Here is a 27055-nt window from a genome sequence, read left to right as displayed (position 1 = left end):
TTTTTAATAAAAATTGCTAAATAATTAAAAAAAATCACACTGACTATGGTGTGTTGTGTTCAGAATTTTGAGGGGAAAATTATTTATTCCATCTTGGAATAAGGCTGTTTAGTTCTTAAAAACAAATGTTTTTTCACAATAAATTTGAGGTTTTTTTTATGTTTAATAAATTTGCAAAAGTCATTTAAAACACATTTTACATTGTCACTGTGTGTACAATTTTGAGGACAAAGATTTATTCAATTTTGTTCTTAAACAATATATATATATATAATCTTTGCACAATAAATTTGAGTTTTTTGTTTTTAATAAATTTGCAAAGTAATAAAAAAAACTTTCACGTTGTCACTATGGGGTATTGTGTGTAGAATTTTGAGGGGAAAATTATATGTTCCATTTTGAAATAAGGCTGTACCGTAACAAAATGTGGAATAACAGAAGCACTGTGAACACTTTCTGGTTGATTGCATCACTCACTTATTCTGCCTTAATGCTGTTACTGCAATATCTTGCATCGTTTGCATTCTTCTTGCAGGGCTGTGCAATAAGCTTTGTTGATTTTTGAATGTAAAAACTGATATGAAGGCTGTCATTCCTTTACAATGTTCTGTAAAAAAAAAAAAGATGCTTTGTGTGAAGCCCTCACATGTAAAGAGAGGATTGCATATAATACACGCAATATTCAGTCTGTTACAATATTGTATATTTGTTATGGTTTGATCATTTGATTGTGTCACAGCGCCCTCGGGCGGCCAAGAGATGTAACTATCAGGAAGTCATGCGAAAACTGCAAAATGGTTTGATTTCAACACTTCTTCCTTACTGTAAGTGTGTACAAATATAATCCATTATGTTGAAAGAATGGACTGACTCTTACTGAACAATAAAATTGTCTGGTTTTGGTATGATATTACGTGTTGAAATATACATTATAAAATTGTCTTCTACGCCCTCTGCTGGACACTAATAGTCAGTACAGCTCCATAGTTGCTCGGTCTATATTAACGTTAAAAAAAAATGTCCGACTCAATACTACTCACAAACAAACTAAAACAAAAACAGACGCTAAGGAGGCAAAAATGTGTTTGTATATTAAAAAAAAGAGCGAAACGAAAACGTGTCCACTGGGTGCGGCTACAAATATCAAAACACTCCACTGAGGGAGTTTAAACCACGTGATCTCATCTCTGCGCTCTCATTGGCTGAACAGCGTGTCAATCTTGTCTGAGGAGGGCGTGTCCGGTCCGCCTTTTTTACACGGGAGTGTCAAAGAAGAAGGCAAGTACGACGAGGAGCAAAAAAAATGTCGTCGGTGCCTGACGGGAAGAAACTTGTCCGGAGCCCGAGTGGACTTCGCATGATGCCTGAGAACGGCGCCTTCAACAGCCCGTTCTCCCTGGACGAGCCGCAGTGGGTTCCTGACAAAGACGTAAGATGTTTGATTGACAGCTTGAACCGACCAGACGCTCAATCGCAGCTGCCACAAGCTTGGGGGGATGTAGACTACAGTTTCCGGTTAACACTGTCAAAATAAAACGCGTAACCAATGAGTAAAATCTCACAACGCGACCGTTAAAGTGCTCAATCTCACTATTCCAGTAATCACTCGTCACATTTCAGCACTTTACGTAAACGTTGTTTCATTAAAAAAAACGTGTTTCGTCATCAATTACGCTATTTTTTTTTAAGTTGAACATCCGGCTACGTTCATGCTAAGTTCGGTGAACTTCACTCCGCTCCAGCTGGCAGATGGGTTGTTTAACTTGTCAGGCGACCAATATTTGAAACGCGCGTTCGTTCCCCGAAAAACGCCACCGTGGCCGTGGGTTGCGTGACGCGTCTGTTAACTGCAGACGTTCGTTCGAAATGACGAAAGACGCGGTTGTTCGACGTGACGCTAGCGAGCTAGCTGGTCAAGCGCTAGCATTAGCATGGCGTCATGTTAAGTTGCAACAACGCCACATAAAACAAACATCTCAAGTAAATTCAGAGTTCAACCAGCATTAAACTCACTTTTCAATACAATAGCTATACTTTTATTCCCCCCCAAGTACCACCTCAGAAAGAACTGCTCTCCTGGTACCACCATAATGACCAGTATTAACATATAGTAGCGCAGTAGGCCTAAGTAATCATTAAAACACAATTTTTGTTTTTAACCAAATATATTTAATATGTTTGGCCACTGTAACATCACGCACAGTTTGGTACGGGGCCCCTAAAGCAGGGGTCGGCAACGCAAAATGTTTAAAGAGCCATATTGGACCGAAAATACTAAAAAGTAATCAGTCTGGAGCCGCTAAAAATTAAAAGTCTTATATAAGTGTTATAATGAAGACAACACATGATGTAAGTGTCTATATTAGCCTACTATCAAAATGAGTTTAAAAGTCTGATATAAGTGTTATAATGAAGACAACACATGATGTGTCTATATTAGCCTACTATCAAAATTACTTTAAAAAGTCTCATATAAGTGTTATAATGAAGACAACACATGATGTAAGTGTCTATATTAGCCTACTATCAAAATGACTTTAAAAGTCTTATTTAAGTGTTATAATGAAGAGAACACATGATGTAAGTGTCTAATTAGCTGTATTAGCCTACTATCAAAATGACTTTAAAAGTCTTATATAAGTGTTATAATGAAGAGAACACATGATGTAAGTGTCTAATTAGCCTACTATCAAAATGACTTTACAAGTCGTATATAAGTGTTATAATGAAGACAACACATGATGTAAGTGTCTATATTAGCCTACTATCAAAATGACTTTATAAGTGTTATAATGAAGACAACAGTTGATGTAAGTGTCTATATTAGCTATATTAGCCTACTATCAAAAATGACTTTAAAAGTCTTATATAAGTGTTATAATGAAGACAACACATGATGTAAGTGTCTATATTAGTTATATTAGCCTACTATCAAAATGACTTTAAAAGTCTTATAAAGTGTTATAATGAAGACAACACATGATGTAAGTGTCTATATTAGCTATATTAGCCAACTATCAAAATTACTTTAAAAGTCTTATATAAGTGTTATAATGAAGACAACACATGATGTAAGTGTCTAATTAGCTATAGTAGCCTACTATCAAAATGACTTTAAAAGTCGTATATAAGTGTTATAATGAAGACAACACATGATGTAAGTGTCTATATTAGCCTACTATCAAAATGACTTTAAACGTCTTATATAAGTGTTATAATGAAGACAACACATGATGTAAGTGTCTATATTAGTTATATTAGCCTACTATCAAAATGACTTTAAAAGTCTTATATAAGTGTTATAATGAAGACAACACATGATGTAAGTGTCTAATTAGCTATATTAGCCTACTATCAAAATGACTTTAAAAGTCTTATATAAGTGTTATAATAAAGACAACACTTGATGTAAGTGTCTATATTAGCCTACTATCAAAATGACTTTAAACGTCTTATATAAGTGTTATAATGAAGAGAACACATGATGTAAGTGTCTATATTAGCCTACTATCAAAATGACTTTAAAAGTCTTATATAAGTGTTATAATGAAGACAACACATGATGTAAGTGTCTATATTAGCTTACCATCAAAATGACTTTAAAATTCTTATATAAGTGTTATAATGAAGACAACACTTGATGTAAGTGTCTATATTAGTCTACTATCAAAATGACTTTAAACGTCTTATATAAGTGTTATAATGAAGAGAACACATGATGTAAGTGTCTAATTAGCTATAGTAGCCTACTATCAAAATGACTTTAAAAGTCTTATATAGAGTGGAAGAATGGCCGTGCGCGGCCCGAGGGTCCCTGGTTCAATCCCCACCTAGTTCCAACCTCGTCATGTCCGTTGTGTCCTGAGCAAGACACTTCACCCTTGCTCCTGATGGGTGCTGGTTAGCGCCTTGCATGGCAGCTCCCTCCATCAGTGTGTGAATGTGTGTGTGAATGGGTAAATGTGGAAGTAGTGTCAAAGCGCTTTGAGTACCTTGAAGGTAGAAAAGCGCTATACAAGTACAACCCATTTATCATTATTTATTATATAAGTGTTATAATGAAGACAACACATGATGTAAGTGTCTATATTAGCCTACTATCAAAATGACTTTAAAAGTCTTATATAAGTGTTATAATGAAGACAACAAATGATGTAAGTGTCTATATTAGCCTACTATCAAAATGACTTTAAAAGTCTTATATAAGTGTTATAATGAAGAGAACACATGATGTAAGTGTCTAATTAGCTATAGTAGCCTACTATCAAAATGACTTTAAAAGTCTTATATAAGTGTTATAATGAAGACAACACATGATGTAAGTGTCTATATTAGCCTACTATCAAAATGACTTTAAAAGTCTTATATAAGTGTTATAATGAAGACAACACATGATGTAAGTGTCTATATTAGCTATATTAGCCTACTATCAAAATGACTTTAAAAGTCTTATATAAGTGTTATAATGAAGACAACACATGATGTAAGTGTCTATATTAGCCTACTATCAAAATGACTTAAAAAAATCTCATATAAGTGTTATAATGAAGACAACACATGATGTACAGTATAAAACATTTGGTGGACAAAATGAGACAAAAAAGCAGTGGCATAAAACGCGTCTTTCTTTGGCAGCGTCGGAGAAAGTTGAGTCATAGTCCACACAATGGTGAGTTCAAGGGCTGTTGAAATGAGTAGGACAAAACGGTGCTCGCCAAATAGTGTCATCAGTGACGCATAAACACAAACATATTAACAATTAGGAAGGTTTGTGTGGTGTTTGTCCTCCTACACAAACCATATTACAACAAAATATACATCTTTCACCCCATTTTTTTACCCAATTCCATACATTTTTAAACAAAGCTCCATGGAGCCACCAGGGCGCCGCTCAAGAGCAGCATGTGGCCCTAGAGCCGCGGGTTGCAGACCACCGCCCTAAAGGGAAATGGGAGGAAAACATTTATTTAGATATGTATCTCGTGCGCACGACAAAGCATTGGATGGATGGTTTGAGGTGTGTGTGAAAATGGCAGTTCAGGAGTTAATTCGGCGGTATTTCCAACTGGGACTTTCCCCCATGTGTGTTGTGGCAAAATGTGAATGCCTGCCGAAAATGTATTTCCTTTCGTGAGGGTGCGCAGCGCTTGCCGAACCTGCATTTTTGGCTTGGTGTGTCCACAGCGGATTACTAGGTGTAAGACAAACACTTGATCTTCCTGGTTATTGTATCGCTACGTGTGTTGACATTATTTAAAGGCCTACTGAAATGCGATTTTCTTATTTAAACGGGGATAGCAGGTCCATTCTATGTGTCATACTTGATCATTTTGCGCTATTGCCATATTTTTGCTGAAAGGATTTAGTAGAGAACATCGACGATAAAGTTCGCAACTGATAAAAAAGCCTTGCCTGTACCGGAAGTAGCAGAGGAGTAGCGTGACGTCACAGGTTGTGGAGCTCCTCACATCCGCACATTGTTTACAATCATGGCCACCGGCAGCGAGAGCGATTCGGACCGAGAAAGCGACGATTTCCCCATTAATTTGAGCGAGGATGAAAGATTCGTGGATGAGGAAAGTGAGAGTGAAGGACTAGAGGGCAGTGGGAGCGATTCAGATAGGGAAGACCTGATATTCAGCTGGGAATGACTAAAACAGTAAATAAACACAAGACATATATATACTCTATTAGCCACAACACAACCAGGCTTATATTTAAAAAGCCACAAATTAATCCCGCATAACAAACACCTCCCCACTCCCGTCCATATAACCCGCCAATACAACTCAAACACCTGCACAACACACTCAATCCCACAGCCCAAAGTACCGTTAACCTCCCCAAAGTTCATACAGCACATATATTTCCCCAAAGTTACGTGCAAGCGATCAAATGTTTGGAAGCCGCAGCTGCATGCGATCTCACGGTACCGCGTCTGCGCATCCAACTCAAAGTCCTCCTAGTAAGAGTCTCTGTTGTCCCAGTTCTCCACAGGCCAATGGTAAAGCTTGACTGTCATCTTCCGGGAATGTAAACAATGAAACACCGGCCGTGTTTGTGTTGCTGCAGTCGGCCGCAATACACCGCTTCCCACCTACAGCTTTCTTCTTTGCTGTCTCCATTGTTCATTGAACAAATTGCAAAAGATTCACCAACACAGATGTCCAGAATACTGTGGAATTTTGCGATGAAAACAGGCGACTTAATAGCTGGCCACCATGCTGTCCCAAAATGTCCGCTACAATCCGTGACGTCACGCGCCGACGTCATCATACCGAGACGTTTTCAGCAGGATATTTCGCGCGAAATGTAAAATTGCACTTTAGTAAGCTAACCCGGCCGTATTGGCCATACTTGCCAACCTTGAGACCTCTGATTTCGGGGGGTGGGGGCGTGGTCGGGGGTGGGGCGGGGCGTGGTTAAGAGGGGAGGAGTATATTGACAGCTAGAATTCACCAAGTCAAGTATTTCATATATATATATATATAAATATATATATATATATATATATATCTACATCCTGAAAATATGCAAACAAAACTGTGTTTGGATAATTGATACTTCAAACTTGCATAAATAAATATTAAGGAATATAACATAACTTGGCTTCTGAGAGCTTCAAAATGTAGTGAATAAAATGCTAAAGTTGTTGATAAACAAGCAATTATTTTAATAATTAAATATGGTCATTTTAAATGAATTATTATGATAATTTAAAATGAATTATTTCAAATATGTTTATTTTAATGTAAAATTCTATGGCTGGATGTAATATGGAGTCAGAAAAAATACAAATAAAAATACAATTAATTTTGATGTTTTTAGCAAAATATAGTAAAAATGTATTTAGTTTTTTTTTTTTTTTTTAATTAATAAATATCTATTTATTTTTAGGTAAGATAAACATAATAATACAATTTATCTCTAGTCTGGATGATTTAGTTCTTGTCACCCTGTTGTCCTCCCGCAGTGAAAAAAGGCTGTCCTCACTCAGGTCCGCATGGAGCTGGAGGGGGCGTGGCCTCCAGCTCCGGCTGAAAATCGGGAGATTTTCGGGATAATATTTGTCCCGGGAGGTTTTCGGGAGAGGCGCTGAATTTCGGGAGTCTCCCGGAAAATTCGGGAGGGTTGGCAAGTATGGTATTGGCATGTGTTGCAATGTTAAGATTCCATCATTGATATATAAACTATCAGACTGCGTGGTCGGTAGTAGTGGCTTTCAGTAGGCCTTTAAGAAACCATTCTGAGCCTTATCTTATTTAGTTTTTATTTTATATATGTTGACTGCATTAACCCTGGCAATGGACCCTGTGTGTATATGTATGGCAGGGGTGCTCATTACGTCGATCGCGATCTACCGGTCGATCTCGGAGGGTGTGTCAGTCGATCACCAGCCAGGCATTAAAAAAATAGTCCTAAAAATGAGCGATCATAAATCTTCACTATGACGTCACTTTCGTCACTTGATTGACATTCACGGCACCCGAGGGTCTTCTGAGATGACGCTGGCTGCTGCCAGCTCATTAAAATTAGGCGAGAAACACTTTATTTCAACAGACTCTGGCGCCGTACTTGTCGTCAAAACTCCAAAGACCGACTGCACAGTTGCACAATAAAAGCCCTGCTTCATCCTGCCTGCGCTACCAAAATAAGAGTCTCAGAAAGCTGGCGTGCACAAGCTAGCAAGCTACGGAGTTTGCCGACAATGTATTTCTTGTAAAGTGTATACAAAGGAGTACGGAAGCTGGACAAATAAGATGCCAAAAACCAACCACTTTCATGTGGTATTGGACAGAAAGGAGGACTTTTTTTCTCCTCCATTCGAAAATGCGGATGTTATCAGCACCACTGTCTGATTCCTATCAATGCAAGTCATCACAATCAGGTAATACACCAACTTATATTCTTGTCTTCATGAAAGAAAGGAATCTATATGTGTTAAACATGCTTGTATTATCTTTAACCACCTTTAAGTTGTTAACAATATTAACTATTTGTGTTAAACATGCTTGTATTATCTTTAACCACCTTTAAGTTGTTAACAATATTAACTATATGTGTTAAACATGCTTGTATTATCTTTAACCACCTTTAAGTTGTTAACAATATTAACTATATGTGTTAAACATGCTTGTTTTATCTTTAACCACCTTTAAGTTGTTAACAATATTAACTATATGTGTTAAACATGCTTGTATTATTTTAACCACCTTTAACTTGTTAACAATATTAACTATATGTGTTAAACATGCTTGCATTATCTTTAAACACCTTTAACTTGTTAACAATATTAACTATATGTAGTAAACATACTTGTATTATCATTAAACACCTTTAATGTATTAACAATATTAACTATATGTGTTAAACATGCTTGCATTATCATTAAACACCTTTAACTTGTTAACAAAAACATATATTTCATAAATAAGTAAATATAAATGATATATATGAATGAGGTAGATCCCCACGACTTGATCAATTGAAAAGTAGCTCGCCTGCAGAAAAAGTGTGAGCACCCCTGATGTATGGTATGCCATTGTTTACAAATTTGGTAAATAAATAACCAAAAAATGTATATTTTGTTGTTTTCTTACTGTACCGAAAATGAACCGAACCGTGACCTCTAAACCGAGGTACGTACCGAACCGAAATTTTTGTGTACCGTTACACCCCTATAATCAAGTGATTCTTTCCAGTTGTGGTACAAAATGTACAAAAAGAAAACGACTTTCCATTACACCTTTTTTTTTAATTAGAATGCGATCTTTGCATTGCCCCCAGCTGTTGGTTGAGTGCCGCTAGTGTAACGTGTCACTGAATAATGCGCAAACAGCGGAGATTTACGAGGCGCGCGATCAAACACACGCTGCGGTTTTTGGTCCCCACAGGAATAGAAAGTTTGGTTTGTGTAAACATTGGAATCTGCCAGCAGATTGTGTAACTTCCTGTTGTTGTTCCTCCCCGCAGTGTCCCAGATGTATGCAGTGCGACACCAAGTTCGACTTCATCCGAAGAAAGGTTGTTGGGGTTTATTGGGGGGTTTTCTTTTCATCGTTGAAAAGTAAACAAAGCGTTTCTGTGCAGCATCACTGTCGACGCTGCGGCCGATGCTTCTGCGACAAGTGCTGCAGCAAGAAGGCGGCGCTGCCCCGCATGTCCTTTGTGGACCCGGTGAGGCAATGTGCCGACTGCAGCCTGCTCTCGCAGAAGGAGAGCGACTTCTACGACAAGCAGCTCAAAGTGCTCCTGGCAGGTCAGCGTCACTCACTCGCTACTTGGTCCCCGTATCAAAATCCGATCATTTAAATATACCGCCATAAAGTGGACAGCATGGGTAAACCAGGTCAATCACCATAGATCATACTTGCCAACCTTGAGACCTCCGATTTCGGGAGGTGGGGTGGGGGGGGCGTGGTTAAGATATATATATATATATAAAAAATACTTGACTTTCAGTGAATTCTAGCTATATATATATATTTTATTAAATATATATATATATATATATATATATATATATATATATATATATATATATATATAAATAAATAAAATAAATACTTGAATTTCAGTGTTCATTTATTTACACATATACACACACATAACACTCATCTACTCATTGTTGAGTTAAGGGTTGAATTGTCCATCCTTGTTCTATTCTCTGTCACTATTTCAGAACACACACATTATACAAATATACATTATAAAATCAATAAGAAAACGGGAGCTCTAATTTGGGAGTCTGAATTAGGATCAGAAGTTCCTATATAAACATTGCGTACTCACGTCGCCATTTTGTATTGATTACTGCAGCTGTACACTGGATTCATTCACAAATACAAACTACAACTCACAAACACTTTAGAGTTAGGCTCCACCATCAGAATGTGTACTTAAACTTATAAAGATCACATGGATATTATTCAGTGAGTTGATTCACCAAAACTAACCTGTTATACAGGAGGAAAAAGCACACAGGACGTTTCAATTGTTCACAGACTGGTCGCGCTCATCAGAATGACAAGACATTTCCGGTCTGCAGGTGATAGCATTCAATTGGGAAGAAACGCCCTACTGCCCCCTACTGACCAATGTGAATACTGATAAATGTGGAATGACAGCTCCAAAAACGAATTCAAACCACAAAATAAAATAAATAAATCAACACAAAATGCATGTACAGTAGATGGCAGTATTGTCCTGTTTAAAAGTGTCACAACATTGCTGTTTACGGCAGACGAACTGCTTTACGGTAGACGAAATGCTGTTGTGTGTTGTTACCGCGCTGGGAGGATGTTAATGAAACTGCCGTACAATAAACCCACATAAGAAACCAAGAACTCGCCCTCGATCATTAGCTGTTTATATTGTGGGAAAGCGGACGTGTGAACAGGCTGTCAACACGTCACTCAGGTCCGCATGGAGCTAGAGGGGGCGTGGCCTCCAGCTCCGCCTGAATTTTGGGAGATTTTCGGGAGACAATTTGCCCCGGGAGGTTTTCGGGAGAGGCGCTGAATTTCGGGAGTCTCCCGGAAAATCCGGGAGGGTTGGCAAGTATGCCATAGATTTTACACGTCAAGTTTACACGGCACAGCATTTACTTGGATGACCCATTTTCCCCACTCATGGCGCAAACGGCAACCAACACAAAAAGGCAACACATGGTCACACTGCAAAAAGTCAGTGTTCAAAAACAAGAAAAAAAAATACAAAAATGAGGGGTATTTTATTTGAACTAAGCAAAATTATCTGCCAATAGAACAAGAAAATGTGGCTTGTCAAGACTTTCCAAAGCAAGTAAAATTAGTAAACCTCAATGAACCCAAAAATACCTTAAAATAAGTATATTTTCACTAATAACAAGTGCACTTTTCTTGGTAGAAAAAAAAAAAAAGACCTTTTTGCTCAATATGTTGAAAAATATTCTTAAATCAGGGGTCACCAACGCAGTGCCCGCGGGCACCAGGTCGCCCGTAAGGACCAGATGAGTCGCCCGCTGGCCTGTTCTAAAAAAAGCTCAAATAGCAGCACTTACCAGTGAGCTGCCTCTATTTTTTAAATTGTATTTATTTACTAGCAAGCTGGTCTCGCTTTGCTCGACATTTTTAATTCTAAGAGACAAAACTCAAATAGAATTTGAAAATCCAAGAAAATATTTTAAAGACTCGGTCTTCACTTGTTTAAATAAATTCATTAATTTTTTTACTTTGCTTCTTATAACTTTCAGAAAGACAATTTTAGAGAAAAAATACAACCTTGAAAATGATTTTAGGATTTTTAAACACATACACCTTTTTACCTTTTTCCTGACAATTTAAATCAATGTTCAAGTAAAAAAAATTTTTTAATTGTAAAGAATAATAAATACATTTTAATTTAATTCTTCATTTCAGCTTCTGTTTTTTCGACGAAGAATATTTGTGAAATATTTCTTCAAACTTATTATGATTAAAATTCAAAAAAATTATTCTGGCAAATCTAGAAAATCTGTAGAATCAAATATAAATCTTATTTCAAAGTCTTTTGAATTTCTTTTAAAATTTTTGTTCTGGAAAATCTCGAAGAAATAATGATTTGTCTTTGTTAGAAATATAGCTTGGTCCAATTTGTTATATATTCTAACAAAGTGCAGATTGGATTTTAACCTATTTAAAACATGTCATCAAAATTCTAAAATTAATCTTAATCAGGAAAAATTACTAATGATGTTCTATAAATTCTTTTTTTAATTTTTCAAAAAGATTCGAATTAGCTCGTTTTTCTCTTCTTTTTTTCGGTTGAATTTAGAATTTTAAAGAGTCGAAATTGAAGATAAATTATGTTTCAAAATTTAATTTTCATTTTTTTCGTGTTTTCTCCTCTTTTAACCGTTCAATTAAGTGTTTTTTTCATCATTTATTCTCTACAAAAAACCTTCCGTAAAAGATAAATATCATTAATTATTAATAATAACATAGAGTTAAAGGTAAATTGAGCAAATTGGCTATTTCTGGCAATTTATTTAAGTGTGTATCAAACTGGTAGCCCTTTGTATTAATCAGTACCCAATAAGTAGCTCTTGGTTTAAAAAAGGTTGGTGACCCCTGTCTTAAATGAAGTAAATGCTAGTGCCATTATCTTGACATAATGATATGCGCTCGGCATCATGATTTTTTTTCATGCTTGAAGTAAGAAATTATTACTTTAAAAAAGTACTTTTATACTTGTGAGTGTTGATGACACAGCTTTGCAACAGTTGATATTCTCGTTCCAAGCATGTTTTACTCAATATAGGTCATCAAATCTCAGCAACAAGCTGTAATATCTTACTGAGATCATTTAGGACCAAATCCCTTAAAACAAGTAAAACACTCTAACATAAAATCTGCTTAGTGAGAAGAATTATCTTATCAGACAGAAAATAAGCAAATATCACCCTTATTTGCGATGTTTAATCTTACTTAGATTTCAGTTTTTGCAGTGTACACATAGCACAAACTGCTCACTGGACTTTGTGCATCTTATAATAAAGAATGTCCACAAACACCACACATAATTCAAAATTACACCCATTTAAATCCAGTACAATGCATGATGGGGAAAAATGCAAAACACTCCCTCCACACTTTAGCTGCTTGATATCTCTGATGAAATTACAACATTTGAAGGAGGATGAAGGAGGTAAGAGTCAAACTTTAACATACTAATCATATATAAATACAAAACCCAAAACCAGTGGCACATTGTGTAATTCGTAAATAAAAACAGAATACAATGATTTGCAAATCCGTGTCAACCTATATTCAATTGAATAGACTGCAAAGACAAGATATTTAATGTTCCAACTGAGAAACTTCCTTTTTTTTTTGCAAATAATAACTTAGATTTTAATGGCAGCAACACATTGCACAGGGGCATTTTTACCACTGTGTTACATGGCCTTTCCCTTTAACAACACTCAGTAAACGTTTGGGAACTGAGGAGACACATTTTTTAAGCTTCTCAGGTGGAATTCTTTCCCATTCTTGCTTGATGTACAGCTTAAGTTGTTCAACAGTCCGGGGGTCTCCGTTGTGCTATTTTAGGCTTCATAATGCGCCACACATTTTCAATGGGAGACAGGTCTGGACTACAGGCAGGCCAGTCTAGTACCCGCACTCTTTTACTATGAAGCCACGCTGTTGTAACACGTGGCTTGGCATTGTCTTGCTGAAATAAGCAGGGGCGTCCATGATAATGTGGCTTGGATGGCAACATATGTTGCTCCAAAACCTGTATGTACCTTTCAGCACTAACGATGCTTTCACAGATGTGTAAGTTACCCATGTCTTGGGCACTAATACACCCCCATACCATCACAGATGCTGGCTTTTGAACTTTGCACCCATAACTTTCCGGATGGTTCTTTTCCTCTTTGGTCCAGAGGACACGACGCCCAAAGTTTCCAAAAACAATTGGAAATGTGGACTCGTCAGACCACAGAACACTTTTCCACTTTGTATCAGTCCATCTTAGATGAGCTCAAACTCAGCAAAGCCGACAACGTTTCTGGGTGTTGTTGATAATACTGAAATAAATTGAAATATTGAAATCAATTATTTCAATACTGAAATAAACTGCAACAAAAACACAGTGCAATACTTTTTCATAACATGGTCACTACTGCCTAGTTTCTCTTGTTGTATTCTTATTTTTACTGTTATATTTTTATTCTTATTGTTGCTTTTTATTTTTATTCTTATTGTAATATTTTCTATATTATTTCCATTTTTACCCCCATAATTTATTTTTTACTTTTTAAATTCGATCTCAATTCTGTACACTGCTGCTGGGATTTTAATTTTCCTGAGGGAACTCTCCTGAAGGAATCAATAAAGATCTATCTATCTATCTATCTATCTATCTATCTATCTATCTATCTATCTATCTATCTATCTATCTATCTATAAATGGCTTTCGCTTTGCATAGTAGAGTTTTAACTGTAGTTACTAACTGTGGTTTTCTGAATTGTTCCTGAGCCCATGTGGTGATATCCTTTACACACTGATGTCGCTTTTTGATGCAGTACCGCCTGAGGGATCGAATGTCCGTAATATCATCGCTTACGTGCAGTGATTTCTCCAGATTCTCTCTCTATATATATGTATGTATGTATGTATGTATGTATGTATGTATGTATGTGTATACATATCTATATATATCTATATATATATATATATATATATATATATATATATATATATATATATGTATGTATGTATGTATGTGTATATATATCTATATATATATATAATATATTAGTATGCAGCCCCAAGTTGGAAAATAAATGTTATGTTTTTTTTGTGTGTCACCTCCAGGAAGCACCTTTCTCGTCACTTTGGGAGTGTCAAACAAGTCTGAAACCATGACGTGCCGCCTGGCCAACAACCACAGGTCACTTTCCCTTTTATTATGTTTGGTGTGGATGACCAAACACGTCACGTATTGTTACTCTCCATGCAGGTACATGTTCCTGGACGGGGAAAGCCACTTTGAGGTGGAGTTGTCTCGCATCTCCAGCATGCAGATTCAGACTGACGGGACGAGTCCAGGAGGTGAGAATCGGTGCCAGATATTTGTCAAATGCAGCGGGACCCCTGATTTCGCTAGTTACCCCGTTCCAAAAGTTTGGTTGGAAACAATAGCAATTATTACCAAAAATATAAACACAAAACACATTTTATATAGAACACATAGTTGTACATGTTTACAGGTTGTTTGGATTGGGTCATATAAGTAAATGTTCCAAAGTACAGTTCCTGGTAATTGACCAGATATACTTACATTGTCCACATGATGACGGCATATACGTTGCAATTAGATTGTGTTGCGTCAGACCAGTTTTTCCTCCGAGGGAATCTAAGTTACTGGTCAATCCCAAGTTCTTTCGATGACATATGCTGAGTAAGAAGGACCATCAAGACAGAATTGGAATATTTTCAAGTTTATACCAAAGCTTTGGGAGATCAACTTAATCAATACATTCATATCGGCTGCTCTAGTTGATCTGGCATTCCAAGGGAAAAACACACTCTTTCCACACACAGAAAACCCCCATTTCCCCCCCTCTCAACACTGATAAGGAGAGAGAGATGTGGGGGTTGTCTTCACATTCCAATGGTTTATGACACTAACCAGGCATCTGAAGTGTCTCAAGAAACTGGTAGAATATCCAAAGGAAAAGTACTAGATACTCTAAACATGGCTATGTAAAAAGAAAGAACTCTGCATCCTTCCACAATTGTCAGATATTTAAAATTAAGCTGTAGATACCTCAAGGGTCTGATTCCTTATAAAAACATTAAAAAAAAACTTGTAACGTCGGAGGCTGCAATCCATAGTTTTGGACACCCCTGGTATGAATGAACATGTAATTTAGTTGTTGGCAAAGGGTGTAGGGGAGAGTTACCTTTTTACTTGGGACGGCGTGGCGAAGTTGGTAGAGTGGCCGTGCCAGCAATCGGAGGGTTGCTGGTTACTGGGGTTCAATCCCCACCTTCTACCATCCTAGTCACGTCCGTTGTGTCCTTGGGCAAGACACTTCACCCCTTGCTCCTGATGGCTGCTGGTTAGCGCCTTGCATGGCAGCTCTCGCCATCAGTGTGTGAATGTGTGTGTGAATGGGTGAATGTGGAAATACTGTCAAAGCGCTTTGAGTACCTTGAAGGTAGAAAAGCGCTATACAAGTATAACCCATTTATCATTTTATCATTATTTACTTTGCTGCGAGTACTTCAATTGTGTTTCATTATCGAAGTGCTGGCACTCACAACTTCCTTTGACCCCCATGGTGGATTATTTTGTAGTCAATGGTCCGAGTCAATAAACAAAAGTACACAGACCGATTCACCAACGCACACAGGAAAAGGACCTGTTTGCTTCATGCAACGTTTACCTGAGACCGTGTACAAACACCTTGGCACACCTGTAGACACTTCATTGGGTACGCCTGCGCTCTTTCAAACTATGAGCTCGCTCAATCAATCAATCAATGTTTATTTATGTAGCCCTAAATCACGAGTGTCTCAAAGGGCTGCACAAGCCACAACGACATCCTCGGTTCAGATCCCACATCAGGGCAAGGAAAAACTCAACCCAATGGGACAATGAGAAACCTTGGAGAGGACCCCAGATGTGGGGAACCCCCCCCCCCCCTAGGGCGACCGGTGCAATGGACGTCGAGTGGATCTAAAGGGGGGAGCTCAATAACAAACACCTTGTAAACAAAGTGGACATATTATTAGCCGGTGTACCTAATGAAGTGACCACAGTGTTCTCCAAAGAATAATATTAGTTTGTTTTTCTCCTGTGAATGAACTATTTCTCTTCTGCGGCTTTGACTCGACCTGACCCGACCTGGCCCTCAGAAAATGACCTGCTGGATAATCAGTGTGCCTACGAAGGTTAGCATTCGTGAGCCTATACCCTCCCACTCATCCCGTCAGTCTGCATGAAGCCTCGCTGAGCTTGTTGTTTGCGCTCATCGTCTCCTTCGGCGCCCTCTGCTGTTGTGTTTTGAACCCGCGGCTCCAGCGGTCATCTTTGTGTGGTTCTCCGGGGAATGTCACAGTGATCCCTCCTGCCTTCACTTGGCATGCACCTTAATGCTGTCCCCTGCCTGTCTGCAGGATGTGCGTCACGGGCCAGCGGCATGCTGGTGCACTACAAGCCCATGGGCTCCCAGGACACTCAGCAGCTGCACTTAGAGGCGGCCGATGACAAGAAGGCGGCGGCGCTCTGGCTGGCCGCCATGCACAAGGTAACAAACTCGCCGTCGTGTCGTTCTCTCTTCGTTTTACAGAGGTTTTACAGTCAGTCATCTCCATTCTGCAAGTTCTCCCACTTAAAACGATGACGAGGTCTGTAATTTTCATCATAGGTACAATTCAACTGTGACAGACAGAATGTGGGGGAAAAAATCCAGGAAATCACATTGTGTGATTTTTTAAAAGAATTTATTTGGAAATCCTGGTGGAAAATAAGTACTTGGTGAATAACAAAAGATCTAGTCAATATTTTGTAAGGTAATTTTTCTTGGCAATGACAGAGGTCAAATGTTTCCTGGTGATCTTTACCAGGTTTGCACACACGAGCTGCTGTTTTGGCCATTGTTCCATGCTGGTCTCCTCTAGAACAGAACAGAACTTTTGACTTCCTACACAGATTTTTTTTATTGAATTGAGGTCTGGAGACTTGCTAGGCTACTCTACGACCCTGTAATTGCTTTTAAAGGCATTACTTTGCTATTGGAAGACCCAGCCACGTTTAATCTTCAATGGTCTTGCGGATGGAAGGAGGTTTGTGATCAAAATCTCACGATACGTGGCCTCATTTATCTTTTCCTTAAAGGGGAACATTATCACAATTTTAGAAGGGTTAAAACCATTAAAAATCAGTTCCCAGTGGCTTATTTTATTTTTCGAAGTTTTTTTCAAAATTTTACCCATCATGCAATATCCCTAAAAAAAAAGCTTCAAAGTGCCTGATTTTAACCATCGTTATATACACCCGTCCATTTTCCTGTGACGTCACATAGTGATGCCAATACAAACAAACATGGCGGATAGAATAGCAAGATATAGCATTAGCTCGGATTCAGACTCGGATTTCAGCGGCTTAAGCGATTCAACAGATTATGCATGTATTGAAACGGATGGTTGTAGTGTGGAGGCAGGTAGCGAAAACGAAATTGAAGAAGAAACTGAAGCTATTGAGCCATATCGGTTTGAACCGTATGCAAGCGAAACCGACGAAAACGAGGACAAATTCGGCGATCGCCTTCTAACCAACGATTGGTATGTGTTTGTTTGGCATTAAAGGAAACTAACAACTATGAACTAGGTTTACAGCATATGAAATACATTTGGCAACAACATGCACTTTGAGAGTGCAGACAGCCCATTTCAGGCGCGCTAAGAACATATATTTTTCCACGATTTCAGCACTCAGGTTAGCCATACCTAAATAGACACAAAATACTGCATTACACAAGACTACCCGAATGTACTGGTATGATTGAAAAAAATTAATGTTTTTAAGCTAAATTATTGGTAAACACAGTTTATGTATAATAATTTACGTAAAACCGCGAGTAATGAATAAAGTTTTCATCAATTAATATATTCTGTAGACATACCCTCATCCGCTCTCTTTTCCTGAAAGCTGATCTGTCCAGTTTTGGAGTTGATGTCAGCATCTGCTTTGAGTGTCGCAGGATATCCACACATTCTTGCCATCTCTGTCGTAGCATAGCTTTCGTCGGTAAAGTGTGCGGAACCAACGACTGACCATTTCGTCGGCTTTCCCCACAGCCTCGTATTTTGAACAAATTTCGTCCAATTTCTTGCCACTTTCACATCTTTGGGCCACTGGTGCAACTTGAATCCGTCCCTGTTCGTGTTGTTACACCCTCCGACAACACACCGACGAAAGTGAGAAAATGGCGGAGACGTCATCGCTCCGAGAGCGAATAATAGAAAGGCGTTTAATTCGCCAAAATTCACCCATTTAGAGTTAAGAAATCGGTTAAAAAAATATATGGTCTTTTTTCTGCAACATCAAGGTATATATTGACGCTTACATAGGTCTGGTGATAATGTTCCCCTTCAACACGGATCGGTCGTCCTGTCCCCTTGGCAGAAAAAACAGCCCCCAAGCATGATGCTTCACTGTGGGTATGATGTTCCTGGGATACAACTCGGCATTCTTCCTCCTCCAAACACGACGAGTTGGGTTTTTGCAATAAATGTCTGCTTCCGTCTCATCTGACCACATGACATTCTCCCAATCCTCCTCTGGAACCACCACGTGGTTACAGGCAAACTTCAGACGAGCCTGAACATGTTTGGCAATGGGAATGTGTTACTGATGGTAACCTTTGTTACTTTGGTCCCTGTTCTCTGCGGGTCATTCACCCCACCTACCCCCGTGTAGTTCTGGGATTTTTGCTCGCCGTTCTCATGATCAGTTTGACTCTAAGGAATGAGATCTTGCGTGGAGCCCCAAACCAAAGGAGATTATCAATAGCCTTATATTTTCTAATAATTCAATCAATCAATCAATCAATGTTTATTTATATAGCCCTAAGTCTCAAAGGGCTGTACAAGCCACAACGACATCCTCGGTACAGAGCCCACATAAGGGACGTCGATGTGAATGACTCTGAGAAACCGTATATGTGGGTAACCCCCTCTCTCTAGGGGAGACCGAAAGCAATGGATGTCGAGTAACATAACATTGTGGAAGAACAGTCCTTAGTGGATCTAACATAGTAGTGAGAGTCCAGTCCATAGTAGGGCCAGCAGGAGGCCAGCGGGAGACCATCCCGAGTAGAGACAGGTCAGCAGCACAGAGATGTCCCCAACCGATGCACAGGCGAGCGGTCCACCCCGGGTCCCAACTCTGGACAGCCAGCACTTCATCCATGGTCACCGGAACCGGAATAACCCGGCGAGGAGGCAGAGGAGAAAAGAAAAACAGCAGATCAACTGGTCTAAAAAGGGGGGTCTATTTAAAGGCTAGAGTATACAAATGAGTTTTAAGATGGGACTTAAATGCTTCTACTGAGGTAGCATCTCTAAATGAACACTTAGTGTCTAACAATCTCTGTGAACCTTTTCAATCCGGTTTCAGGGCAAATCACTCTACGGAGACAGCCCTCGCAAAAATGACTAATGATCTACTGCTAACGATGGATTCTGATGCGTCATCTATGTTGCTGCTTCTTGATCTTAGCGCTGCTTTCGATACCCTCGATCATAATATTTTATTAGAGCGTATCAAAGCACGTATTGGTATGTCAGATTTAGCCTTGTCGTGGTTTAACTCTTATCTTACTGACAGGATGCAGTGCGTCTCCCATAATAATGTGACCTCGGACTATGTTAAGGTGACGTGCGGAGTTCCTCAGGGTTCGGTTCTTGGCCCTGCACTCTTTAGTATTTACACGCTGCAGCTAGGCGACATCATACGCAAATACGGTGTTAGCTTTCATTGTTATGCTGATGACAGCCAACTCTACATGCCCCTAAAGCTGACCAACACGCCGGACTGTAGTCAGCTGGAGGCGTGTCTTAATGAAATTAAACAATGGATGTCCGCTAACTTCTTGCAACTCAACGCCAAGAAAACGGAAATGCTGATTATCGGTCCTGCTAAACACCGACATTTATTTAATAATACCACCTTAACATTTGACAACCAAACAATTACACAAGGCGAATCAGTAAAGAATCTGGGTATTATCTTCCACCCAACTCTCTCCTTTGAGTCACACATTAAGAGTGTTACTAAAACGGCCTTCTTTCATCTCCGTAATATCGCAAAAATTTGTTGTATTTTATCCGCTAGCGACGCTGAGATCATTATTCATGCGTTCGTTACATCTCGTCTCGACTACTGTAACGTATTATTTTCGGGTCTCCCTATGTCTAGCATTAAAAGATCACAATTGGTACAAAATGCAGCTGCTAGACTTTTGACAAGAACAAGAAAGTTTGATCATATTACGCCTATACTGGCTCACCTGCACTGGCTTCCTGTGCATTTAAGATGTGACTTTAAAGTTTTACTACTTACGTATAAAATACTACACGGTCTAGCTCCGTCCTATCTTGTCGATTGTATTGTACCATATGTCCCGGCAAGAAATCTGCGTTCAAAGAACTCCGGCTTATTAGTGATTCCCAGAGCCCCAAAAAAAGTCTGCGGGCTATAGAGCGTTTTCTATTGGGGCTCCAGTACTATGGAATGCCCTCCCGGTAACAGTTAGAGATGCTACCTCAGTAGAAGCATTTAAGTCCCATCTTAAAACTCATTTGTATACTCTAGCCTTTAAATAGCCCCCCTGTTAGACCAGTTGATCTGCCGTTTCTTTTCTTTTCTCCTCTGCTCCCCTCTTCCTTGTGGAGGAGGGGGGGGGCACAGGTCCGGTGGCCATGGATGAAGTGCTCGCTGTCCAGAGTCGGGACCCGGGGTGGACCGCTCGCCTGTGCATCGGCTGGGAACATCTCTGCGCTGCTGACCCGTCTCCGCTCGGGATGGTGTCCTGCTGGCCCCACTATGGACTGGACTCTTACTATTATGTTGGATCCACTATGGACTGGACTCTCACAATATTATGTCAGACCCACTCGACATCCATTGCTTTCGGTCTCCCCTAGAGGGGGGGGTTACCCACATATGCGGTCCTCTCCAAGGTTTCTCATAGTCATTCACATCGACGTCCCACTGGGGTGAGTTTTTCCTTGCCCTTATGTGGGCTTTGTACCGAGGATTTGCCCTTTGAGACACTTGTGATTTAGGGCTATATAAATAAACATTGATTGATTGATTGAACTGTTACCGGGAGGGCATTCCATAGTACTGGAGCCCGAATGGAAAACGCTCTATAGCCCGCAGACTTTTTATGGGCTCTGGGAATCACTAATAAGCCAAAGTTCTTTGAACGCAGATTTCTTGCCGGGACATATGGTACAATACAATCAGCAAGATAGGATGGAGCTAGACCATGTAGTATTTTATACGTAAGTAGTAAAACCTTAAAGTCACATCTTAAGTGCACAGGAAGCCAGTGCAGGTGAGCCAGTATAGGCGTAATATGATCAAACTTTCTTGTTCTTGTCAAAAGTCTAGCAGCTGCATTTTGTACCAATTGTAATCTTTTAATGCTAGACATAGGGAGACCCGAAAATAATACGTTACAGTAATCGAGACGAGACGTAACGAACGCATGAATAATGATCTCAGCGTCGCTAGTGGACAAAATGGATCGAATTTTAGCGATATTACGGAGATGAAAGAAGGCCGTTTTAGTAACACTCTTAATGTGTGACTCAAACGAGAGAGTTGGGTGGAAGATAATACCCAGATTCTTTATTGAGTCGCTTTGTGTAATTGTTTGGTTGTCAAATGTTAAGGTGGTATTATTAAATAGATGCCGGTGTTGAGCAAGAACGATAATCAGCATCTCCGTTTTCTTAGTGTTGAGTTGCAAAAAGTTAGCGGACATCCCTTGCTCCCACAGTTGACTTATTTACACCAAGCTGCTTGTCTATTGTCCATTCACTCTTCCCAGCCTTCTGCAGGTCTACAATTTTGTTCGTGGTGCTCTTTGGTCTTAGCCATAGAGGAATCTGACTGTTTGAGGCTGTGGTCAAGTGTCTTATACAGATAACAAGTTCAAACAGGTGCCATTAACACAGGTAACGGGCATACTTGCCAACCCTCCCGGATTTTCCGGGAGACTCCCGAAATTCAGCGCCTCTCCCGAAAACCTCCCGGGACAAATTTTCTCCCGAAAATCTCCCGAAATTCAGGCGGAGCTGGAGGCCACGCCCCCTCCAGCTCCATGCGGACCTGAGTGACTGTTGACAGCCTGTTCACACGTCCGCTTTCTCACAATATAAACAGCTAATGGTCGAGGGCGAGTTCTTGGTTTCTTATCTGGGTTTATTGTTAGGCAGTTTCATTAACGTCTTCCCAGCGCGGTAACAACACACAACAACAGCAGTCAAGTTTTCGTCTACCATAAAGCAGTTCGTCTGCCGTAAACAGCAATGTTGTGACACTTTTAAACAGGACAATACTGCCATCTACTGTACATGCATATGTGACCCACCCATAATGTGTCACTTTTTTGTGTTGATTTATTTATTTTATTTTGTGGTTTGAATTCGTTTTTGGAGCTGTCATTACACATTTATCAGTATTGACATTGGTCAGTAGGGGGCAGTAGGGCGTTTCTTCCCAATTGAATGCTATCACCTGCAGACCGGAAGTGTCTTGTCATTCTGATGAGAGCGACCAGTCTGTGAACAATTGAAACGTCCTGTGTGCTTTTTCCTCCTGTATAACAGGTTAGTTTTGGTGAATCAACTCACTGAATAATATCCATGTGATCTTTATAAGTTTAAGTACACATTCTGATGGTGGAGCCTAACTCTAAAGTGTTTGTGAGTTGTAGTTTGTATTTGTGAATGAATCCAGTGCACAGCTGCAGTAATCAATACAAAAAGGCGACGTGAGTGCGCAATGTTTATATAGGAACTTCTGATCCTAATTCAGACTCCCAAATTAGAGCTCCCGTTTTCTTATTGATTTTATAATGTATATTTGTGTAATGTGTGTGTTCTGAAATAGTGACAGAGAATAGAACAAGGATGGAAAATTCAACCCTTAACTCAACAATGAGTAGATGAGTGTTATGTGTGTGTATATAAAAATGGGACCCATTACCTCCCTGCTTGGCACTCAGTATCAAGGGTTGGAATTGGGGGTTAAATCACCAAAAATGATTCCCGGGCGCGGCCACCGCTGCTGCCCACTGCTCCCCTCACCTCCCAGGGGGTGATCAAGGGTGATGGGTTAAATGCAGAGAATAATTTCGCCACACCTAGTGTGTGTGTGACAATCATTGGTACTTTAACTTTAACTTTAACTTTATATGTGTAAATAAATGATCACTGAAATTCAAGTATTTCTTTTATTTATTTATATGTATATATATATATATATATATATATATATATATATATATATATATATATATATATATATATATATATATATATATGTATATGTATGTATGTAATAAAATAAATATATATAGCTAGAATTCACTGAAAGTCAAGTATTTCTTGTATATAAATATCTTAACCACGCCCCCCCCCCCCCCCCCCCCCCGCCCCCCCACCTCCCGAAATCGGAGGTCTCAAGGTTGGCAAGTATGGGTAACGGGTGGGGGACAGAAGAGCTTCTTAAAGAAGTTGCAGCTTTTGTGAGAGCCAGAAATCTCGCTTGTTTAAACGTGACCAAATAATTATTTTCAAATAAATTACTTTGGAATCTTTTGTGATTTACTGGATTATTTTTCACATTCGGTCTCTCACAGTTGAAGTGTACTTATGATTAAAAAAAAAAAAAAAAAAAAATACAGACCTCCGTCATCGTTTTAAGTGGGAGAACTGGCACAATCAATGGCTGAATTTCTGAATTTCCCCTCTGGGATTAATAAAGTATTTCTGATTCTGACTAAATACTTTTTGCCCACTGTAAATATTTCATACAAGTATTATTACAATAATCCTCACATACATAGTTTAATTACAGCAACACCAATCAAGAATAGAAACATCTTTTCTAAAACAAATTATGGAATATGGTGGGAAAATACTCAATTTCCCAGACTTGTAACCTGTATTCAAAATGGAGAAATGTGTGTTCAATTGAAGTGAAAATTATTTATAGTATTTAGTCCAAAAATTGGTTAAATGTGACAAATTCTTCCTGCTTTTGTGGCTATAATGACTTTCTCTGAGTTGCAATTCATTTAATTCCACTTCCTGTAATTCCTATTCAACATCCTGTGGGGTGGAGCCACGTCAATTTAAACACATTTGAAATTGGGACTGTTTACGCCTGACCAATTGAGGCAAAAAGTAGGCCTTCCCCCTCAGTCCTTTGACCACTTCCTGTCTCCAGGGCGCCAAGCTGCTGTACGAAGCGAAGGACCAGTGAGAAGACGTCCAGTCAGAACCAGCAGCACACACACACACACCAGACCCAGCCTTCTCCGTCCCGCCTCCTTGGCGGTCCTCCGTCGTGATCAGGATGTGATCCACATCTCACCTGGGAAAACCTCTCACAGCCAAACGTACCTAATCTCTCTACTCTGAACCAAGACCAGCAGGACCTTCTCGTTTACACAAAAACCTTTTCTTTCATAAAGAAAAAGGGCAGAAAGCTGCTCTCATTTGCACAAAGTATTCACTCGGATTCCATCTTCCACATGGAGCTTCTTCCAGAACAAGGTCCGAGTTTCTTCCACTTGGCAAAAATGGAAGAATGTGGCACACTTCATTATTAGACATGCCAAAAGGTTCAATAACAAACATCTCAGCTGTGCGTTCGGGATGAGAGCTTCTTCTTCTCATCATATATTTTCACAGATTTAGTCCGGTTCGAATCCTTTCTCAACATCTTCTATTTTCGGAATAAGATGCAGGCCCAGGAGCTACAAAAAGCCAGTTTGGATACACCTGTTCAACTAAATTGTTGTCACTTTTATCCTTATTTTGTATATTCCGGAGGAAACCAACAGTAGACACTAGATTTTGGTTGAAGTATTTTGAGTTACACAAGTTTTCAAAAAGCTAGTCAAAGATCATCTCTATGACAGTGCTCTAGTGTTTTTAGGAATCTACTGCACAAATGTGAGTTTCTCACAAGATGTTTTAACAAAACAAGCAGTGAAATTGCTCAAATGATTTAAAAAAAGGAAGAGAGGACCTAAAATGGAGCCCTGAGGAACACCACTAAACGTTATGTTGAACAAATGATTACAGACTCCATCCGAAGTAAACAAGCTACCGCAACACCTCCAGTTAGACAAATCACATTACGAAAACTATTTGTAAAAAGGAGAGGACTTAAAGGGGTGCCTTGAGGAACGCCTCAGTTATGTATATCAACAGTTTGGGTGTTCTATGTTTGCGAGCAGGGTTAAAATGTCTGCCAATGTGTTTACAGTGGTCCAAGTTCCTCTATAAGACAGGAGCACGCTAGGAATTGTATGCAAAAATGTTTCGAACTGAACTCGAGGGTGTCATTCTCGTGTAGGATTAGCCCTGTTCTAGAGTGTTCTGCATCTTCTCGTGTACTTTGCCAGCAAAGTGCTGCAGTCCGACGACCTTCTCAACGACCTGCTCCAGATTAAAGGTGCCGTTTGCTGCGGATAGCTGACAACCGAGAGCAGGCGTTCTTAACCTTTTTGAAGTTGGGGGCCCAACTTTTCCATTACAGAGGTGCCCACTCCGATATTAACACTGAATTTGGCCCTAGTGTGTGAATGTGAGTGTGAATTTTGTCTGTCTATCTGTGTTGGCCCTGTGATGAGGTGGCAACTTGTCCAGGGTGTATCCCGCCTTCTGCCCGAATGCAGCTGAGATAAGCTCCAGCACCCCCCGCGAACCCAAAAGGGACAAGCTGTAGAAAATGGATAGATGGATAGTCTGGATTTTAGTCGTATTCAATATATATGTAACTTACTTACAGTTTACCACCTTGTCAAAGGATATGGAACCAAGTGCTATTCACAAAGATTATAATCAAGGCTTAGGTCAGACTGATTACAGAAATACTCTCTTAAAACTCTTAAAAAATAAATGTACACACAATTACACAGTGCTAAAAGAACAAAACAATTTTAACTAAATTAATACCGTATTTTCCGCACCATAAGGCGCCCTGGGTTATAAGCCGCGCCTTCAATGAACGGCATATTTCAAAACTTTGTCCACCTATAAGCCGCCCCGTGTTATAAGCCGCATCTAACTGCGCTAAAGGAATGTAAAAAAAACAGTCAGATAGGTCAGTCAAACTTTAATAATATATTAAAAACCAGCGTGATGTGGGCGCGCATGGAGTCGTATATCAACATGGACGGAGCTGCGTGAAAAAAGCCACCCGGCCTCTTCGCGTAAACTTACCTTAACCACTCGCTCATCTTTTCTTCATCCATCCATCCTTTCGAGTTAGCTTTTATGATGACGCCGGCTGGAAAGGTCTCTTTTGGCAAGGTCTTCCTTTTGAATATCACCATGGGTGGAAGTTTCTGGCCATTAGCATGGCAAGCTAGAACCACAGTGAAGGATGACTTCTCATTCCCTGTGGTGCGAATATTCACCGTACGTGCTCCCGTTGTATCCACAGTGCGGTTCACAGGAATATCAAAAGTCAGTGGAACCTCGTCCATGTTGATAATGTTCTCTGGCCGGATCTTTTTTTCAGCTATCTTGTTTTTACAATATGCACGGAAAGTAGCCAGCTTTTCTTGAAAGTCTTTAGGCAGTTGCTGTGAAATAGTAGTCCGTGTGCGGATGGAGAGATTGCGTCTTGGAAACCTGTCGCTTAGTAGGAGCCATTTTGTGGTCTTTACAGATGTAAACACACAAAGGAAATGAAACGTAATATACGCGCGCTTCTTCTTCTTCTACGCGGGCGGGTGGTTTCTTACAGTAGAAGAAGAAGCGC

At 39.5% G+C, this 27055-nt stretch overlaps 1 protein-coding gene across 1 annotated transcript; it reads left to right on the top strand.

Moving 5' to 3' along the window:
* zfyve21 (zinc finger, FYVE domain containing 21) lies at window positions 1-26620 on the top strand. Its single transcript, XM_061987473.2, has 7 exons — window positions 1-1429; window positions 8974-9024; window positions 9091-9259; window positions 14344-14419; window positions 14489-14580; window positions 16654-16784; window positions 24506-26620. The coding sequence occupies exons 1-7, from the start codon at window positions 1304-1306 to the stop codon at window positions 24539-24541; spliced, it is 681 nt and encodes a 226-aa protein (XP_061843457.1). The 5' UTR covers window positions 1-1303; the 3' UTR covers window positions 24542-26620.
* Window positions 26621-27055: the final 435 nt, after the last annotated feature.

The sequence above is a fragment of the Nerophis lumbriciformis genome, linkage group LG26 (assembly GCF_033978685.3).
Source record: "Nerophis lumbriciformis linkage group LG26, RoL_Nlum_v2.1, whole genome shotgun sequence".
NCBI lineage: Eukaryota > Metazoa > Chordata > Actinopteri > Syngnathiformes > Syngnathidae > Nerophis > Nerophis lumbriciformis.
Note: the sequence above shows the minus strand (reverse complement) of the source record. Positions and strands in the feature narration are given on the sequence as shown.